Source organism: Mus pahari, chromosome 3, assembly GCF_900095145.1.
Source record: "Mus pahari chromosome 3, PAHARI_EIJ_v1.1, whole genome shotgun sequence".
In the NCBI taxonomy this organism is placed as follows: Eukaryota; Metazoa; Chordata; class Mammalia; order Rodentia; family Muridae; genus Mus; species Mus pahari.
In genome coordinates this window covers 71,711,809-71,734,256 of record NC_034592.1, presented here as the reverse complement: position 1 = coordinate 71,734,256, position 22,448 = coordinate 71,711,809, and the positions used below count along the sequence as shown (strand labels likewise).

General features: G+C 36.7%; 2 protein-coding genes across 2 annotated transcripts; both read left to right on the top strand.

Annotated features, from left to right (window-relative positions):
• Positions 1 to 1,020: 1,020 nt before the first annotated feature.
• On the top strand, positions 1,021 to 1,974 carry LOC110319326 (olfactory receptor 1086). Its single transcript, XM_021194816.1, has one exon. The coding sequence runs from the start codon at positions 1,042 to 1,044 to the stop codon at positions 1,972 to 1,974; it is 933 nt and encodes a 310-aa protein (XP_021050475.1). The 5' UTR covers positions 1,021 to 1,041.
• A 12,481-nt stretch (positions 1,975 to 14,455) lies between these two features.
• Positions 14,456 to 15,397, top strand: LOC110318700 (olfactory receptor 8K3-like). The gene has a single exon (XM_021193922.1). The coding sequence runs from the start codon at positions 14,456 to 14,458 to the stop codon at positions 15,395 to 15,397; it is 942 nt and encodes a 313-aa protein (XP_021049581.1).
• Positions 15,398 to 22,448: the final 7,051 nt, after the last annotated feature.

Sequence of the window (22,448 nt, the reverse complement as noted above, 5' to 3'; positions counted from 1 at the left end):
GGAGATTGATAGTATATACCATACAACAAGAACTCATTTTGTGTACACAAATTTAATTCCAGTACTTTCTATTTTTGTCACACACACACACACACACACACACACACACACACACACACACATACATATGTATATATTGTATATATGTGTGTGTATTTATATTGTATATATATATATATGTATATATATACACACACAAACACACACATGCATATGTATATATTGTATATATGTGTGTGTATTTATATTGTGTGTGTGTGTGTGTATATATATATACAGATACAATTAAAATTTAAAAGGCTATGACTTTGGAAGAAGAGGAAGGAGGAAGGTGTGTAGGATAGCTTAAAAGAGGAAAGCAGAACAGAAAATGAAACAGTAAACATCATGAGATAAGACTATGGGTGATCCTGGGAGCCTGTATGGTTCTGAGTTAGTTTATCTTCGTATAGTTATGGCTGTGCGGCTTGGTGTTTTTCTTTTAATTTTGTCAGTAGGGAATAGGATTTTCTCTCACTCTTGGGACTTTCTCCTTCAAGTGAGTTGCCTCTTCCAGCCTTAATATGGGGCCATGTGCCTAGACTTAATGTAAGTTGTTATGCTGTATTATGGTGATATCCCTGGAAGGCCTGCTTTTTTCTAAAGGGAAACAAAAGAGGAATGAATCTTCAGGAGAGGACAAAGGAAGGAGAGACTGGGAGAAATGGCAGAAGGGGAAACTGAGTTCAGGATGCAAAACATGAGGGAATATTTTTTTCTAATTACAAAAAAAAAATATTAAAAAGACACTGGGTAAACACACATGTCCACTGTGTGGTTCTGCAATGTGTAGGATATTAAAACTCAAATCATCATCATGTTATTGTCCTTTTCTCTAATTCATAAAACCATATGATACATGTTTCTCTGAAAGTATATGTTTTCCTGCATAGATGTAAAGGCACAGCTCACCTCATTCATAGCAAAAATGCTATGTATACTCTAAAGTTATATGAACTATAATTTGCTGATTACTTTCAATTTCTTCTATGAGATTTCAACATGGAAAACATCACTGAAGTTACAGAATTTATACTGATGGGCTTCACAGACAATGCTGACCTGGAGATCCTTTCCTTCTTCCTCTTTCTAGCAATTTACCTCTTCACACTCATGGGAAATTTAGGACTGATCGCTCTGGTCATTGGTGATTCCCGCCTGCACAATCCCATGTACTATTTTCTGAGTGTGCTGTCCTCAGTAGATGCCTGTTATTCTTCTGTTATCACACCACAAATGGTAGTTGACTTTGTGTCAGAGAAGAAAGTCATTTCATTCATTGGCTGTGCCACACAGATGTTTCTGGCTGTGACTTTTGGTACAACTGAATGTTTTCTTTTGGCAGCAATGGCTTATGACCGCTATGTGGCCATTCACAACCCACTTCTGTATGTAGTGAGCATGTCACCAAGGGTCTATGTGCCACTCATCATTGCTTCCTATGCTGGTGGAATTTTACATGCTGTTATTCACACAGTGGCCACTTTCAGACTCTCTTTTTGTGGATCCAACAAAATCAGTCATATTTTCTGTGACATCCCGCCTCTCCTGGCCATTTCTTGTTCTGACACCCACATCAATCAACTCCTCCTCTTCTACTGTGCTGGGTTTATTGAGGTAGTCACTATCCTGATTGTCCTGTTATCCTATAGCTTCATTTTGTCTGTCATTTTGAAGACACGCTCTACTGAAGGTAAAAGAAAAGTCTTTTCTACATGTGGCTCACACTTAATGGCAGTGTCCACATTTCATGGCACTGTTCTTTTCATGTATGTGAGACCAAGTGACAGCTATGCCTTGGAACATGACATGATGGTGTCAATATTTTACAGCATTGTAATCCCAATGCTGAATCCTCTCATTTATAGTTTGAGGAACAAAGATGTAAAAGAGGCAATAAAAAAAGTGTTTGGAAAAAGAATACTTTGTGGATAAAAATATTTTCTATAAATATTATGTAGAAAATAAAAGTCATACTCTTTAATAATATAAATATTTATGTTGAAAATGTTTCTTTTGTTTATCAATGTATTTCAATCTTCAGTAGACATAGTAGATGAAAGATATTAGTTAATGTCTCTCCTGTCTTACTTTCAATAATACAAAAGATTATTTCATCCACATTTTTATGTTAATAATCATATATGTTTATATGTATATTTCATATGGTAATGATAACACTGTACAAATATCTATAATATAATTATACAATATTATATGTACTATATATACATATATTTACTTTGATGTATTTACATATATTTACTCAGATAACATTTTACATTGTTTCATTTCTTTTTAAATAATATTCTAAATTTTCTTATAGTTTTAATTTTATACAATTCTGATGTTATATCACAATACATAAATAAAATGTTGTTGTCCTTGCTTAGTTTATGTTTAAGCAGTTGAGTTGGCTAGACTTTATGAAAGTTGCTACTGATATTACTATGAGACACTATCTCACAGAAAATTTCTTGATCCTCCAGCATTACAGTCTTAATACTGCCTCTCCTGCAATACTCCGTGAGCCTTATGCACAAGTGTCATTTTATAGATATTCTCATTGGGACTTGGAGACAGACATATGCAATTTAATTGTTTTTTGTTTTTTTCAGTATGATAAGGACTACAATGGAAACATGAAACACAAGGGGTCAAACATTTGAAAGACAGCAAGTAGTGGATAGTGGAAAAGTTGGGAGGCCAAGAAAAGGGGAAATGTTTGATCACTGAGAGCCAGATTTACAGGAAATTCAGATTAATTGATAGAAATGATGAAAGAGGACTGCAGTCCTTTACTTAGTAGCAAGTCCACCTAACTGCTGAGTCATCTCTCCAGGCATAATAAGTATTCTTAATGCAAAACTATGTGAAAATTTTCATCTCTTTATTTATACATGTAAGAAATTGTTCTGCTATCCTTCTGGATGTAAAATGAACAGAGACTCCTTGTGACTGAAATGGGCAGTCAGTATGTCATTCTTCCAAATCTCCTCTACTTTCTGTCCTGGCAAATGACCCACTATCCTGAGTGCCTGTTAGTTAAGCTGAGCTGGATCTTCCTAGAGGTATGCCACTATAGCCCACATCCATTACCAAATTCCTGCTCACATCCTACTTGGGTTTCTCTTTAACCAGGAATACTAACTACCCTTACCAGAGTCTCTTCTCTTCCTTTTTAACATTTGTGATTTATTTATTCATTTATTTGCTTTACATTCCAATATCAGATCCCCTCTCTTCCAAGATCCTACCTCTATTCCCTCCTCTTCTTCTCCTCTGAGAAAGAGGAGTCCCACACTGGGCTTCCCCTGCCCCTACTGCACCCCAAACATCAACACTGCAGGCAAAGTGCTTCCTCTCCCACTGAGGCCAGACAAGAATGCCTGGTAAGGCAAATGGAATCCCCAGGAAGGCAACAGATTCAGGGACAGCCCCTGCTCCAGTTGTTAGGGAACCAGCATGAAGACCAAGCTATACATCTTGTTCACATGGGTAAGGGTTGAGGAGTAGGTCCAACCTGTGCTCTCTGTTTGGTGGTTCAGTCTCTGGGAGCCTCCAAGTGTTCAGGTTAGTTGACACTGTTGGTGGTCTTATGTGGTTCCAATTCTCTTTCAGTCCTTCAATCCTTCCCCCAACTTTTCCATAAGACTCACAGAGATCCTTTTAGTGTTTGGTTCTGGGTAATTTGTATTGTTTCCCATTGGCTGCTGGGTGGAACCTCTCAGAGGATAATTATGCTAGGCTCCTGTCTGCAAGCATAACAGAGTACCATTAATAGTGTCAGGGATTGGTTCTTGCCCATGGTATGGGTCACAATTTTAGCCAGGCATTGGTTGGCTATTCCTGACTTCTCTGCTCTATCATTGTCACTGTGCATGTTGTAGGCAGTACACATTTTGGATCGAAGGTTTTGTGGGTGGGTTGCTGTTTCTAATCCTCCACTGGGAGCCCTGCTTGGCCGCAGCAGGAAGTGGCCACTTCAGGATCCATGTACCCTATTACTAGATGTCTCACCTAGAATTACCCCCATAGACACCCTGGGGCCTCTCCCAATCTCAAGTCTATGCCAGAACATAGATATTGACCACCCCCACACTGATTTCTCTCTCCCCTGTTCTCCATACACCTGATACCCCTACCACACTAATTAAAAATGGAGTATACACCTAAACAAAATCCTCAACAGAGGAATCTCTAATGGCTGAGAAACAAAGAAATGTGCAATGCCCTATGCCATCAGGGAAATGCAATCAAAACGACTATGAGATTCCGTCTTTCACCCATGAGAAAGGCTAAGATTAAAAACTCAAGGGATATAACATGCTAGCAAGAATGCGGAGCAAGGCAAACAATTCTTCTTTGCTGGTGGGAGTGCAAGCCTGTGTAAACGACCTGAAATCTATTTGGTGGTTCATCAGAAATTTTGGAATAATTCTACCTTAAAAACCAGCATATATCCAAAAGAAAATCTACCCTCCCGCAAGGACACTTGTTCAACTATGTTCATAGCAGCTTTATTCATAAAAATTGGAAACAACCTAGATATCCCTCAGCTGAAGAATGGACAAAAATAATATTGTTCATTTACACAATGGAATGCTACTGAGCTAGTAAAAACAAGATCATGAATTTTTCAGGCAAATGGATGGAACTAAAAAATATTATTCTGAGTTAGATAACTCAGACCCAAAAGGACATGTATGGTATATACTTAGTTATAAGTGTATATTAGTCATAAAGCACAGGATTAGCACACAATAATACACAGACCCCCCAAAAAGCCAAATATCAAGGAGAGGCCAAGGAAGGATGGTTGAATCTTTCTCAGAAGTGGAAATAAAATAGATATAGGAGGAGTATAGGTGGATGAGGAGATGTGAATGTCACCACTCTTCTTTTTAATCAGGAATACTAATTACCTTTACCAGAGTCTCTGCTCTTCCTCTACCAGAGTTTCAATTTAACTAATGCTTCAATTCTTCTGTCACCTCACAAGGCATTTTGCCTTTACATGAACTTTATCTTCAGATAAATAATGTTCCATCCGGGAACAATACTGACCATATTGATCCCAAATCCTAGTTCTGTCTTAGAGATTCTGGGTTTATTGAGATCAGATAATTCCACGAATGCTAGGGATACAACTTTGGTCTCCCTTGTGCTTTTGCTCACAGTTTCAAAAATTCCATTTTCCCTTTTTATTTTCTTTTTATTCTATAGTGTATATGACCGTGTCATGTAAATATAAGAATTCATAACTTTGTTGCCCTTGCAAAAATTTTTCAGAGCCAATATTATTATCCCTGCACATATTCCTTTTCATATCTATAACTTTACCCAAGTTTTAAAGTGTTTCAGTTTATTTACTGTAGACCCCACCAACACACAAAGAACTTCAACACATGTGTTCCTGAAATCTGACTTTCCACAATATTTGCATTATTATTACATTATGTCCCCTACCCACTATGACAGATGGAAAGCAACATATCTTTTTTGGAAGGTTGCAGTCAAATTTAGGATTCTCACAAGTGATAAGAAAGGCTATCACAAGGCAGTGAATAATAAAAGTATCCAAAAAAATCACTTGAAAACCCAACAACCTTCATTAGCCTATTAGCCAACCTTACAAAGGCTGTCCTTAACAATAGAAACCTAGTGTCTTAGTCAGGGTTTCTATTCCTGCACAAACATCATGACCAAGAAGCAAGTTGGGGAGGAAAGGGTTTATTCATCTTACCCTTCCATACTGCTGCTCAACACCAAGAAAGTCAGGACTGGAACTCAAGCAGGTCAGGAAGTAGGAGCTGATACAGAGGCCATGGAGGGATGTTCCTTACTGGCTTGCTTCCCCTGGTTTGCTCAGCCTGCTCTCTTATAGAACCCAAGACTACCAGCACAGAGATGGCACTACCCACAAGGGGACCTCCTGCCTTGATCACTAATTGAGAAAATGCATTGCATCTGGATTTCATGGAGGCACTTCCCCAACTGAAGCTCTTTTATCTGTGATAACTCCAGCCTGTGTCAAGTTGACACAAAACAAGCCAGTAAACATAGATTGTAATTATGAATCAGGAAGACAGTACTTACATATTCATTTCATTTCCTAATTTTCCTCTCTGAATTATAGACCCAGAATCTGAGTATATCAATAAATATCAAACATTGTTTATACTTGGTGGTAGTATCAGTCTCCATACTCCTTCAGAATTGAGTGGTTTGGAAAATTATGGGGTATTCCATAGTGCAGACAAGGAAAGCTGAGTTGTTCCATCAATAATTATACCCCATAGCAGATTCGAACACATTACCATATAGTTGGTTCATGGTGTATGGGTAAAAATCCTTTCCCAATCTGTTGGTTGCCTTTTTATCTTACTGACAGTGTCCTATGCCTTACAGAAGCTTTGCAATTTTATGAGGTTCCATTTGTTAATTATTGATCTGACAGCACAAGCCATTAGTGTTCAGTGTCTTTTTCTCCTGTGTCCCTATGTTTGTGGCTCTTCCCTACTTTCTCCTCTATAAGCTTGAGTGTCTCTGGTTTTATGTGGAGTTCCTTGATCCACTTAGACTTGAGGTTTGTACAAGGAGATAAGAATGGATCGATTCACATTCTTCTACATGCTAACCACCAATGGGGTCAGCACCACTTGTTGAAAATGCTGTCTTTTGTCCACTAAATGTTTTTAGCTCCTTTGTCAAAGATCAAGTGACCATAGGTGTGTGGGTTCATTTCTGGGTCTTCAATTCTATTCCATTGATCTACGTGTCTGTCACTCTACCAGTACCATGCAGTTTTTATCACAATTGCTCTGTAGTACAGCTTGAGGTCAGAGATGGTGAATACACCAAGAGGTTCTTTTATTTTTAAGAATAGTTTTTGCTTTCCTAAGATTTTTGTTATTCCAGATGAATTTGCAAATTTCCCTTTCTAACTCTGTGAAGAATTGAGTTGGAATTTTGATGGGGATTCCATTGAATCTGTAGATTGCTTTTGGCAAGATAGCCATTTTGACTATATTAATCCTGCCAATCCATGAGCATGTGAGATCTTTCCATCTTATGCAATCATCTTCGATTTGTTTCTTCAGAGACTTGAAGTTCTTGTCATACAGATGTTTTGCTTCCTTAGTTAAAATCACACGAAGGTATTTTATATTATTTGTGACTATTATAAAGGGTGTTGTTTCTCTAATTTCTTTCTCAGCCTGTTTGTTTCTTGTATAGAGAAAAGCCACTGATTTCTTTCAGTTAATTATGTATCCAACTATTACACTGAAGTTGTTTATCAGGTTTAGAAGTTCTCTGGTTGAATTTTCAGGTTCACTTATATATACTATTATACCATCTGCAAATAGTGATATTTTGACTTCTTCCTTTCCAATTTGTATCCCTTTGATCTCCTTTTGTTGTCTAATTGCTCAGGCTAGGATTTCAAGTACTATATTGAATAGGTAGAGAGAAAGTGGGCATCCTTGTCTAGTCCCTGATTTTAGTGGGATTGCTTCATATTTCTCTCCATTTAGTTTGATGTTGTCTACTGTTTTGCTGTACAATGCTTCTATTATGTTTAGGTATGGGTCTTGAATTTCTTTTTTTTTTTTTTTTTTTTTTTTTTTGGCTTTTTCGAGACAGGGTTTCTCTGTATAGCTCTGGCTGTCCTGGAACTCACTTTGTAGACCAGGCTGGCCTCGAACTCAGAAATCCACCTGCCTCTGCCTCCCAAGTGCTGGGATTACAGGCGTGCGCCACCACGCCCGGCATGGGTCTTGAATTTCTGATCTTTCCAAGAATTTTATCAGGAAATTTTATCCTGTTGGATTTTGTCAAATGCTTTCTCAGCATCTAATGAGATGATCGTGTGGTTTTGTCTTTGATATTGTTTATATACTGGATTATGTTGATGGACTTCCATATATGAACCATCCCTGATATTTTTTTGGATTCATTTGGCAAGAATTTTATTGAGTATTTTTCCATCAATAAGGGAAATTGGTCTGAAGTTCTATTTCTTAATTGGGTCATTGTGTGGATTAGTTATCATTGTAATTGTGGCTTTTAAGAATGAATTGGGGAGAGTACCTTCTGTTTCTATTTTGTGGGTTAGTTTGAGGAGTATTTGAATTAAGTCTTCTTTGAAGTTCTGATAGAACTCTGCACTAAACCCATCTGGTCCTATGCTTTTTCTGGTTGGGAGACTTTTAATGATTGTTTCTATTTCTTTAGGGGTTATGGAACTGTTTAGATGGTTAATGTGATCCTGATTTAACTTTGGTACCTGGTAGCTGTCTAGAAAATTGTCCATCTCATCAAGGTTTTCCAGTTGTGTTGAGTATAGGCTTTTGTAGTAGGATCTGATGATTTTTTGGTTTTCCTTAGATTCTGTTTTTATGTATCCTTTTTCATTTCTGACTTTGTTAATTAGGATACTGTCCTTGTGCCCTCTAGTTAGTCTGGCTGAGGATTTATCTATTTTGTTGATTTTCCTCAAAGAACAAGCTCCTAGTTTGGTTAATTCTTTGTATAGTTCTTTTTGTTTCCACTTGGTTGATTTTAGCCTTGAGTTTGATTATTTCCTACTATCTACTCCTGTTGGGTGAATTTGCTTGCTTTTGTTCTAGAGCTTTTAGGTGTGCTGTCAAGTTGCTAGTGTATGTTCTTTCCAGTTTCTTTTTGGAAGCACTCAGAGCTCAAAAATGATGCTGGTTCAACTGGCATTCAACATGTAGAAGAATGCAAATTAATCCATTCTTATATCCTTTCACAAAGCTCAAGTCCAAGTGGATCAAGGACCTCCACATCAAACCAGATACACTGAATATAATAGGAGAGAAAGATGGAAAGAACCTTGAACACATTGGCACAGTCGAAAATTTCCTTAATAACACACAAATGGCTTATACTCTAAGATCAAAAATCAACAAATGGGACCTCATAAAATTACAAACCTTCTGTAAAGCAAAGGACACTCTCAATAGGACAAAAAAATGGCAAGCAGCAGATTGGGAAAAGATCTTTATTTCTTCTTAAATAAATCCCAGTAGGTCAACTGAATTGTTCTCTATACAATGTCACCATTAATATCAAACCTCTCTCATCAAGTGTCCTATGGGTCAGCTGCTCAGACTTAACCATTGTTAATGGAAGTTCCTTCTACCTGTGTATTTACCCTATGAATCTTCCTGAGGCAAAATTGAAAAGTAGTGGACTCATTTCTTTTGAAGGTAGTTAGAAGACACTCTTACATTGACTCTGTCTCATGGTTATTAGTAGTCTCAATTGTGTGTGTCTACAATGAAAAACAACAAGTGGGGAGCAGGTAAACACACTATGTAGATTTGATAAAAAAAAAAATGCCACAGCTGAGGTTTCTACTAAAAGAGAGAGAAAAACCTATCAAGGAAAGGCCTCATCAACATTGCCTAAAGGTGATGGGTACCCTCAAGACAGTAACCCATCCAGAAAAGTTCCCAACTTGTGAAAAGAAAAGTCCCAAAGAACTTTCAGTTGCTAGAAAGGAGTGACAAAAAACAAGCTGGAAAAAAATGTGATTGAAGGCAGCATCCCAAACGGGCAGCTGAACTTGATAGCATCATCCACATGGTTCTGGATTTACACTCATAAAGTACACCAATAAAGGCCTTGTGGAATATTCCTCTAAAGTTAGGGAGACTAATTCATATTAGGCAATATATGTCAGGGAAATCCCTGCATTTAAGAACTGAGAGCATAAGAACACCTGACAGGCCATTGCTTGAAGCAGGATTAAGTGAAGCCTGAGATGTTTTGGAAACCCCAGGATATTTGATATGCAAAACTATGAGATATAGGATGAAGAGAGCAACAAGCAGAAAGAAGAATAAGTCTAGGAAGGAAACAGCTATGTATGGCACCATAAGGTCCGGACCACATCATAATTCAAAATGATTTAAGTTAAGCTTTAGTTTTCTCTATAGTCTTTATAGTCTTAGCACAGTTCCAAAGTCCTAAACCCAGTGTCCCTCCTATTAAACTACCTTTTAGATAATAATAGCGTTATTCAAAGTTTTAAAGTTTTATTTATTAATATTTGTGTGTGCATGCTTGTATAGGTGTGCATATGAGTGTGTATGTGTGTGTGTGTTGAGAGAGAGAGAGAGAGAGAGAGAGAGAGAGAGAGAGAGAGAGAGAGAGAGATCAAAGGATTTTTTTAAACTACATTGTCTCTATCATGGGTTCTTGGTATTGAATTCATGTCTTCATGAGTCACTTCATGATTGCCAGACATTCCACTTGTCTGACAAGTGGATTTATCCAATGAGGCATCTTGCCTATCCATTTCCAAAACTTTAAAAAGAAAACCTAAGTATTATTATGTTGGTTTCTATAACAAAGAAATGTAATGACAAACACAAGTTCTCTCTGCCAATTTTTGTTCAATCCCCAGGCACTTCTTTATGTATTCAAATACTTTAGGGATTGACATCATGTTCCTTGCAACCCCATAGGGAGAATTTCTGAAGTCAAGTAAATCTATAGATTGTCCTTAAAAATATAGAGTTAAGAAATACATGGGAAAATAAGAGAAATGATTCATTCTCTTACAGAAAGGTGGAATAATAGATGAGAGGAGTGGTCACATGTGTTCTGGCTTGCTATCTCTGTAAGAACTCATTTCTGTTTCACTTTTGCATTTCCTATTGCTCCATAATACCTGAAGAGTATACATTATTTCTTCATTTTTACTTTTGAATATTTTCTTGAATTGAATATTACATTTGAATGTTTATAGCTTAAATAGTCAAATACATGTCTGATATACTAAATTTACTTTTAAAAGTATATTTTCCAGCACTACAATTTTCTACAGATTTATCAAGTAAGTGCAAATTAAAGTTGAGTAAATAGGACATAATACTTTAGAGGGGAATAATTGAAACTTCATTTTCATTTGACTTTCTTCTAATGATTAGACATTAACATGACTCAGACTATTTATTTGTGATAAGGAAAAGATGAAAGGTGTTCACTATTATTTCATAAAGACAAAGATTTTTCTCGTCACAATGAGATATTGAAAACTTTTAAGTGACTTTAAAGCCCCACTTTTATGGGTGTGGCCAAAATGATTTCACTGTGAAATCTAAGTGAATTCTACTAAGTATATTAATTTATAATAGCCAATTCTATAAAGTTAACAAATTATGAAAAGGCAAAACATTTCTTAGAATTTAGAAAATGATGAGACAAAATTTCATTATTTACCATATATACATATATGTACTCATCATGTACACTTTAATTTTTAGTATTTCATTATTATACCCTCCCCTCAACAAACCCTTAAGATTTGAAATGTTTCTTAATCACATGTATTAATGTCATCTAAGGCTATAACATGATCTATTATTAGTATTAGAACATTATTTTAAGGAGACATGAAATGAGTATCTATGCCACCACAGTAAATAAAATAATATTTCATATGAGTTAAGCTTATTTGATCTGTGATGATATTTATCATATATATGATAAATATATATATATGATATATATATTTTTATGTACACATATATCCAATATTTACAAATGTTTTATTAAGGTGTAATTCCTGTAGGTATAAGAACTGTGCTTTGAAATGATTTGTATATGCATTTTTAGAATTTGGCATTATGAAATCATAGCCTGAAATTGTAGTTTACTTGGTGACATTCAATATGTTGACTGTTAATATTGTTTCATAATTAGGTAAAATAGTAATATATATATAGGGTGTGTGTTTGTGTGTGTGTGTGTGTGTGTGTGTGTGTGTGTATAACTTCTGTGACCTCATTTATTTGCATGTAGCACACAATTATATGTTGGTTGCTACACCTTTTACTGTCATTTGAGCTTTTTCATTGTATATATTTATTGCCAATTTCTGTTCATGGTTTTTCTAATTCATTATTTAAGCTTAATATCATTTGCAGCTGTGATATTCTGCCTAATTTCTACATTACTAAAATTATTTAGCTTATTTATATTTGGTTTTTATACTTGCTTGTGTGTATCCGGTAATGTATTTGAAAGGAATTCTTATATCAAAGTACACAGATGCACACACATATACACACACACACTTATATAATTGACATTTTATTCATTCTCTGGGTATTATACTCTTTAATACTGGTTCTATACACCATAGAACTACATGAAATTCCTTACAAAACATTCATACTATTGTTTGTAGTATATATTATTATTTTCTCCAAAGAAACTTACAAAAGGTTTAATTGCATAAATCCAATTCAAATGGCCTATTTTCTTCAGTCTTCTTAAATGTCCACAATTCTTCCAGGTATCTCAAAATATATTAAATGAAATTTGTTATATTTGAATACATGCATAATTAAAATGTTCACAATAGAACTTTAGGAGTTCTATGAATTCATACAAATTTATGTAACATTAAAATAGAATTAAAATTATAAATATTACAAGAAAAGAAAAGCAAAAAAAAATTCTGTATGTCTCAATTTAATCAGGCAATGAGAGTCAGTGGTGAATGCCCTGAAATTTTTTTAATACTTATGTCCTAATTAACATTTAGTTATCTATTCATCACTGTATCACAGTAACAGGATTGAAGTCCTACAGAAGAATAATCATGTAAATATAGTTCTTTCTTACAAGTTTACTTGGGATTAAAGAGTAAAATCTCTTCAACTCTAAAGGGAGAAGGAAGAAGGCAAATCAAGGGTAAATTGATGGGTCTTTATCACAAAACATATTTAGCTGATCAGGGTATTTGGTAGTAGATCTGTTGCTTACCATGACCATAGAGATCTAGATACCATGGGAAAGCAGAATCCTTTCATCTTCGTCTATTTAACATGATAAGGACTTACTTCATGTCTTTTAACATAAGAATTAGTATAGTGCCTGTGCAAGGCATCTTTCAAATATGTCACATATTGCATATCATGTTATACCTTGTATTTACATGAATTGAGCTCCTTTTGGTTTATTCATACATACAGTTTCAATTGTTCTCTGTTTTAATATTTTTATGTACACATATATCCAATATTTACAAATGTTTTATTAAGGTGTAATTCCTGTAGGTATAAGAACTGTGCTTTGAAATGATTTGTATATGCATTTTTAGAATTTGGCATTATGAAATCATAGCCTGAAATTGTAGTTTACTTGGTGACATTCAATATGTTGACTGTTAATATTGTTTCATAATTAGGTAAAATAGTAAAAATTATGTTTACAGTAATTCTTCACTATCTACTTACCTAACACCAAAAGAATAAGTTTTTAAATTATTATATTTATCTCTACTAGCTGTATCCATATCTGTATCACATCATCTAATCTATCTGCCCGTCTTAGCATGTATCTCATTTCTTCCTTTCTTTATTTTCCTTCTCCCTATATCCTTCCTTCCTCCCTTTATCCTCCCATTTCTCCCATTCCTTCCTTCTGCCTTTTTCTTCCTTCCTTCCTTCCTTCCTTCCTTCCTTCCTTCCTTCCTTCCTTCCTTCCTTCCTTCCTTCCTCCCTCCCTCCCTCCCTCCCTCCCTTCCTTCCTTCCTTCCTTCCTTCCTTCCTGAGTTACTCTCTTTCTTCTTTCACCCCTTCCTTTTTCTTTCCTTAACTGATTTCTTTGTTTCCCCTCAGAAATCTCTTAGGTGGCTTTTGCATGAGAGAAAACACTGAAACAGTTGTCAACTTGGTTTCAGACAACTGAACTAGGTATAGAAAAGCCTTTGATTGGAGTCAGACTGTCACTAAGATAGAAGCAGATCTTTGATTTCTTTACAAGGGAACTGATTTGCTGAACACTTCTGAGACCCAATTCAGATGTTTTATAAAAAATGGTTGGTCAGAAAGGCAAGTCCCTAGGGTATAACCAGACCCAAGACAGAATTCCCTGCTATGTACAGGCAGACAGGCACCAGGCTTATGCTGGACAGGGGAAATCTCTACTTTTCCCAGATTAAGATTTATTGAATCATTATGCTTTTCCCCTCTATAATTACTTCATTAAATTCTTAAAGAAGTGTATATATTGCTTATGACTGGAATTTGGATGCACTGAAAAGTGTTTAAGCTTAGGTTTTCTTTAAACCACTCACTGCCACTAACTTTTCACCTCAAGCTGTATATGAATCATTAACCTGAGACACTGAATGGTTTTTAATTTAAAACTACCTTATATGAGAAACAAAGACCTGTTACTGCCTCTGTATCATTTATAATTCATTGTATATGAATCATATGTATATTCATTTTCAAATGTTTTATATGAAATCTTTAATATATCACATTTACAAAAGATTTATTTAGCAAATGACCTGAAGATAACAATGTCTCAAGTTTTTTGACTTGATAATTCTTTCTATCCTGGACAGAATCTGAATTATACCTGCATGGAGAAACAGAATCTCACAGTTCTGAGTGAATTTATTTTGAAAGGCATTACTGACCGTCCTGAGCTGCAGGTCCCACTATTTGGGTTGCTCTTCATTATCTATCTGATCTCAGCAGTGGGTAATTTGGGCATCATCATTATTACTAACGTGGACTCCAGGCTCCACACACCCATGTACTTTTTTCTCAAACATCTGGCTTTCACTGACCTTGGATATTCTACAGCCATAGGACCAAAAATGTTAGTGAATTTTGTTGCAGAGCATAATGCAGTCTCCTATTATCTTTGTGCTACACAGTTAGCTTGCTTTCTTCTTTTTATTACTTGTGAACTTTTTATTCTTTCTTCAATGTCCTATGACCGTTATGTGGCTATATGTAACCCTCTTCTCTATACTGTCATCATGTCACAAAGAATATGTTGGGTACTTGTGGCAGTCCCATATATCTATAGTGTATTTGTATCTTTAATTGTCACACTAAGGTTATTCACTTTATCCTTTTGTGGCTACAATATCATCAATCATTTTTTCTGTGATTGTATCCCATTGATATCTTTACTCTGTTCAGATACACATGAGGTTGAAGTGATAATTAGGTTCTTTGCAACATTTGATTTGATTTCCTCTCTTCTGGTTGTCTTTGTGTCTTATCTGTTTATTCTCATAACTATTCTAAGGATGAAATCTGCTGCTGGCAGACGCAAGGCTTTCTCCACCTGTGGGTCTCACCTGACAGTGGTCATTGTCTTCTATGGGACTTTGATATTTATGTATGTGCAGCCCAAGTCCAGTCAAACATTTGAGACTGATAAAGTGTCTTCCATATTTTACACACTTGTTATCCCAATGCTGAACCCCTTGATCTATAGCTTGAGGAATAAAGATGTAAAAGATGCCATAGAAAGAACCTGGAAAAAGATAATTACCAGTTTTTCTTAAAGGTTGAATACAAATATAGCCATGAAAATCCATTTCTAATGCAAATCTACTTTGGTTTCTTCATAGCAAAGATGATTAGGTTCAATATGTATTACTTCTGTTTGAATTCTGGGTACTAATCTAACTTTTTTACTATAATTATATTTGAGAAGAAAAGTGACCTTGCTTTCCTTCAGGGGGAAGGGAGAATTTATGTAACAGGACTTGATCACACTCTGTAGAGAGCTGTATCATGCTGAGGGCCAAGTGATCACAAATGTGTGTTATTGAGTTCTATGATGCCTGGGAAAGCGAAAGAGACTTTGAATTGTTTGTGTAATTTATTAACATTTCAGTGAAAAGAAAATGTAGGGTCCATTGTGTGTGTATTTCTGTTTTTCTATGGTGTATAAAGGCAGGCTTTCTATTTTAGGCTACAATTCATTTATATGGGTTGCCTTCAAATCAAATTTGATTATGACATCAGAACTTCTAATTTCAGTTCATAATTTAAGAGTCTTTTGTTAAAATATGTCCAAGTACGTATTTCTCATGATAAATTTAATTACATTCCTTTCTCCTTAGGTGTTCTTTCTTTTATATATGAAACTGCTCACTCTACATATTTGACCTTTCAGTAGGCAAAAATAAGGAAGCATCTGATCTTATATATTCCATGGTATGTTTGTGCACAAGAGAAACTACCAGTTACTGTTTATCTAATGCAATACATTTCTTCCTTAGGATTGATACTGATTTCTTAGTACTACTGTGTCTTGACTTCTTTAAATTCAAGAGTGATGCTTATTTAAAGCTTAGAGTTTGTAGTTTGTTTTTGGTTGTTGTTGTTTTGTTTTTGTTTTTTTTTAGTTCTTCCATAAGAAGCCTCTTGGCAAACATGTTTTTAGTTTTTTGGGGGTTTTATTAAGGCTATTGTGTTTCATCCATAGACTGAATTCTCTCCTTTCACTGGTTTAGTTTTTTTTTTTTTTTTTTTTTTTTTTTTTTTTGGTAATTTTACCTCTACAAAGCTAGCAGAAGTAGTGATTTGCTTTGACATGTACTGTGTCAAAATAAACTGGTAGGTTAAATATTCATCTATAAACTTGCCATATCTTCTGCATACCCAGGACCTATCAGATAACCTTCTCTACTGCAACATCCCCCCACATCCACAAGGGTGCTCCTCCACCCTTTCACCCAAGCTGGGGCATCAAGCCTCCACAGGACCATCTCTAACTACACTGAATGCTAATGATAACTTCTAAAAAGTCCTATAAGCATTCTTGCTCATTCAGAGGGTTAAAATCCATTGGTTTAGATGAAGAACACCTGCAGCCTAATGGGGAGGGGGGTGATTAAGTAATGTAGCCTACAGATGTTAAACACCTAGGCCAGTAGCTTTTAGCCCTCAGAAGGAACAAGAAAAATTTTAGGACTTTTTAGAAGTTATCAGCATTCAGTACAGTTAGAAAGCTTGAATTTCAGAGACCATCAGTCTTTAAAACCACACCAGAGTCCTACTCTGTGTCCTGTTTAAACCCACTCCAGGCCAGCAGGCTCCAGGCAGATTAAAAAATCTTAATACTGAAACTTAATACCAAAAATATGTCCAACCTCATATAAAAGTCAGAAGTAGGTGGCTTCAATCCAGTAAATATCTTGGGAAAAAAATCTGAATAATCATTTCATTTTCTACATTTCTGAGAATAAGAGGGAATAAAGATATCCGATATGCACAAGACAGATAAAAGCATCGTACATGGAATAAATTAATCATAGGAGGCAGAGGGGGAGATGGAACTGGGTGGGAAGTAGGATAGGAAGGGAATGGTTGGGTCAGGGTCAGGTGTCTGAGAGACAAGCAAGAGCCAGAGGGTCAGGAGAATGAGATTAAATCGAAAGCTCCCTGGGTGAGGGAGTAAGGGAAATCTCTAGGAAGTCTTAGAGACTTGGGTTGGGGGAGGCTCCCAGGAGTAATCATGGGTAACCTTAGCCAAGATGCCTATCAGTGGGGATATGGAACGTGAAGATGCCACTTCCAATAGCTAGGCAGGTCCCTCAGTGAAGAGATAAGGACACCAAGCCACACAAAACTTTTGAACCAAAATATGTCCTGTCTTTAAAAAGCAAAACAAAACAACAAAAATAACAACAAGAACAACAACAAACATGGAGGGGGGACAAAGAAGGAACAGAAACCAAAGAAATGCCAACAAAAACAGTCCCACCTTGAGACCCATCCCATGTATGAGTACCAGTACCTAACACTTTTAATATACTCTGTTAGGATCACAGACAAGTATAAGAGTCTTTTTAGAGGCTTTACTCAGAAGCTGACTAAAACAGAAGGATATATCCATCGTCCAACATTGGACAGAGGTCAGGGACTCTTATAGAAGATTTGGAGGAAGGACTGAAGGCCCTAAAGAATATAGGAACACCATAGGAAATCTAACAGAGTCAACTGACCTGTACCGTTAGAACCTCTTAGAGACTGAGCAACCAACCAATGAGTATATATGGGCTGGACTTAGGCCCCAGATACATATGTAGTAGATGTACAGCTCAGCCTCCTCAACAACTGAAGCAGAGGCTGTTCCAAAACATGTGGCTTGTCTGTGGTATCCGTTCACACGAGCAGTGATGTCTTATCTGGCCTCAGTGGGAAAGGAGGTGCTTTTTCCAGATACATGCTATAGCAGGGTGGGGATACCCAGTTTAGGCTTCGACCCTCTAAGAAAAGAAGGGGAGTGGGATCAGGGGAGAGACCCTGTAAGGGAAGAGCACTGAGCAAGCACAGCGACTGGAATGTAAAATTAATTAATTATTTAAAAATTGCAAGTATGTTGTTAACTCCTAAAATATAAAAAGAAGACATATGCAATATTAATGCTTATAATTGACATATTTGACTTCAGAATCAAAATTGTAAAGTTATTTTGTAAGCAAAAACTGAAAAATAATGTTTTTATGCAATAAAATAGTCGTTACCAAGAAATTGATTCCCCCCTTTTCACCAATAAAAATAGTTCCTTTCCAAACTATTTAAATAGGAACTTGTGAAGACTAGTAGTTTGGCCATTTATTTTTACTTTTCAGTTGCTTCTATTATGTATATTATATACCTCTTTCAAGTATGTGTTATGTTGTTGAACAAATTTTTCAAGGTTAAGCATTGGCTCTAAGGTTAAGGGTATGTGCTGCTCTTGAAGGGGACATGGATCAGTTCCTAGCCATTAAACAACGTTCACATTCCAGGAAACAGCATGTTCTCTTCTTGCCTCTTCAGTGATCAGGCATACAGGTATAATGTGTGTGTGTATGTGTGTGTGTGTGTGTGTGTGTGTGTGTGTGTGTGTGTGTACACTGTAATACTGTGGGGAGCCGCCCTCACATTCGCCATTATAGCGCTGATGTCCTGTGCTCTAACAAACAAACAAGGCAGCTGCGCATGTGCTGGGTAGATATCCATTCCCTTGTGCCCTGCCTTTCCCGTGGCGTCATCTGGGGTNACAGCAGGCCGCCAACCAGAGGGTTACACGTCCTAGGCGGCGATCTCACTCTATATAAGCTGAGGGATTTGGTTCTTCGCTCTCTCTCTTCTCTTCGCCCTTTGCCTGTTGGAAGCTTATGCTCTCCCTCTCAAGAGCATTAAAGCTTTGCTGCAGAAGGATCCTGTTTGTGTGCCGCGTTGTTCTTGCTGGCGAGAAGGTAGCGCGGGACATCATACAAATATAATATGAATAAATTTTTAAAGCATTTTTATTAAACTGACATTATTAATAATTTGTCTAGATCTTCAAGTATTATGCTGGATAGATAGGGAGAGAGTGGGCAGCCTTTTCCTGTTCCTGACTTTAGAGAGATTGCATCAAGTTTCTCTCCATTTAATTTGATGTTGGTTTCCTGCATTTTGCTTTTATTATGATGTATGTGCCATGACTTTCTGATCCCTCTGAGACTTTTAGCATGAAGAGGTGTTAGACTTTGTTATACCTGATGATTTAGCTACACCATTCCTGGGCATGTACCCAAAATGATGCTTTACCATACCACAAAGTCATATGCTCCACTATGTTCATAGCAGTTTTATTCATAATAGCCAGAAACTAGAAGGCATCCAGTTGTCCCTCAAGCAATGAAGGGATACATAAAATATGGTTTATTAACACAATAAAATGATATTTAGCTATTAAAAATGAGGGCATTGTGAATTTTGCAGGCAAATGGATAGAACTAGAAAATAACATCTTATGCCGGGTGTGGTAGCACATGCTTTAATCCTAGCACTCGGGAGGCAGAGACAGGTGGATTTCTGAGTTCGAGGCCAGCCTGGTCTACAAAGTGAGTTCTAGGACAGCCAGGGCTATACAGAGAAACCCTGTCTCAAAAACAAAAACAACAACAACAAAAAAAAAAATAGAAAATATCATCCTGAGTCAGGCAACTCAGACCCAAAATGTCACGCATGGAATGTAATCACTGATATGTAAATATTAGCCAAAAGGTACAGAATACCCATGATACCACCCACAGGCGATAAGAAATTTAACAAGAAAAAAGGCCCGAGTAAGGATGTTTCAATCCTATTTAAATAAGGGAAAAAAATAATCATGGGAGGCAGAAGAGGATACCTGAGTGGGAGAGGAGAGGGTGGGTAGAGGGAGGGCAGGATTAGGTATGGGGGGTACAGAGGAGAGAAGCCTAGAAAGCCAGGAGAATGAATGGAAATATGCAGCTGCAGGGCTGGAAGGTGGAGGGAAACTCTAGAAAGTCCCAGAGACTAGGGATGTTAGAGGCTCCCAGGGCTAAATGGTGTAAGCTTAACCTAAATGCCCAACAATGGGAAGGTAAAACCTAAAGAGACCACCTCCAGTAAATAGACAGGGCCCCCAGTGAGGGATAGGGTCACCAACACGCCTTCAAAATTTTGACCAAGAATTGTTCCTGTCCAAATATATATATATATTTGGGGGAAAAAATGGCAAAAATGGGGAAGAGACTGAAGGAATGGATGTCCAGTGACCTGTCCAACTTAGGATCCATCCTATGGGCCTGCAAGAAACCCTGATACTATTGCCGATACTCTGCTGTGCTTTCAGACAAGATCCTAGCATAGCTGTTCTCTGAGAGGCCCTACCACCACCTGCCTGAGACACTAACAGCCAACCATTGACCTGAGAATGGGAAGCCCTATGGAAGAATTACAGGAAGGGCTGAAGGAGCTAAAGTGAATGGCAACCCCAGTGACCACTAAACCAGACCCCTGGGATCTCCCAGAGACTAAGCCACCAACCAAAGACCATACATGGGCTGATCCATGGCCCCTAGCATATATGTATCAGAGGTTCCTTGTCTGGTGTAAATGTGAGAGGATGTGCCTAGTTCTGTAGAGACTTGATGCCCCAGGGAAGGGGGATGAGGGGGGTAGCACCCTCTTGAAGTCAAAGGAGAAGGTAGATGTGGTAAAGAACTCTGGAATGGGGGACCTGGAGGAAGGCAATATTTGGGATATAAATATATAAAATATTTAATTTTTTAAAATGCCTTAATAAATAGAAAGTAACTAATCAGAAATGCTGTTTCAGGTTTGACAGAATAGTCTCTTCCTCAAGTATGTTATCTTTGCAAAGTTATTCGCATTCTTTTCTCCCAGGATGATGCCACTTTCAGAACAGACACTGCCTCTGAGACTGCCAGCATCCTGTTTCCATGATACTAATAAATATGTACTACCATTGAAAACAAAAGGAAAAGAAAAGAAAGTGGATTTAAAATAGAATTGTTTACTGGACTGGAGAAGTTAATGTCTTACATGGTTGAGGAAGGCAGCTATGTTCACTGGTACACCATCAACACTGTAAAGTATTCAGCTGATGGGTGCAGATACTAATTGATGGGAATAGAATGTCTGCATTCACGTCAATGGAAGTAGACAATCATGACAGGGAGTTCAGACTTGCTGAAGACTCACATAGAATATCTCAAATTACAAATTACCTAGAGTGATGCATACAAAATAATGTAGAAGTATTAGAAATAAAAACATGGAAACTTTTAAATGTTAACTATTGAGAAAAAATATCTAAGTGGGATTAAATCAAACTAAAAAGCTCATAATAACAAAGAGAAACTTACAGATTGTAATGTGAAACTAGAGCAGTGGTTCTCAATCTTCTTCATGGTGTGACCCTTAAATACAGGAGCTCATGTGGTGGTTACCACTGATCATAAAATTATTTTCATTGCCTCTTCACAACTGTAATGTTGCTACTGTTATATAAGTCATAATGTAAATATCTGTGTTTTCCAATGGTTTTAGGCAACTCCTGAGAAATGATCATTCAACACAAAAGTAGACATGACCTAGAGGTTAGAACTGCTGATCTGGAGTGTGAGATGAAATATTTGCCACCTAGAAAATTTAGGAACACGTAAGGTCTATAGTACAAATGAACTTGAAAAGGCAGTGGCTAAAAATAATTTGTATAGCAAGAGAAATATTTGTGGAAATTTTCATAATTGAATCATACACCTTGAGAAAGGGTTCATTTTAAGATGTACACTAGCATTCAAACCACAAACCACAATGTTACTTTCCCATATCTCTATCTATCTATCTATCTATCTATCTATCTATCTATCTATCTATCTACCTACCTACCTATTTATTTACTTAAATTCACTTGAGATTTATTTTGAGGTGAGTGTGTGTGTATGTGTGTGTGTGTGTGTGTGTGTGTGTGTTTGTGTGTGCATTTCTACATGTGCCTACAAGATTTCAAATTCATAAAATGCATATCAATGCCCATAGATACAAGAAGAAATTATCACTGGATATCCTGTTACTAGTGCCACAGGTTGTTGTCAACCACTATGTGCAGTCAGAGAACTGAACTGAGGTCCTATCGAAGACTACTACTCAACTTTTAACTGCTCCTCTATCTCTCCACCCCAAATACTTCCTCATATGTAGACTGATCATTCTCCAAATATTTGCTAGTACACTTTGACAATAAAAATACAATAAATAAATGTATGAAAATGAGGCCATTTAAAAATGGATGAA

Excerpts from the sequence above, each read along its gene's own strand:
- LOC110319326 (XM_021194816.1), top strand. The coding sequence starts at position 1,042 with ATGGAAAACATCACTGAAGTTACAGAATTTATACTGATGGGCTTCACA.
- LOC110318700 (XM_021193922.1), top strand. The coding sequence starts at position 14,456 with ATGGAGAAACAGAATCTCACAGTTCTGAGTGAATTTATTTTGAAAGGC.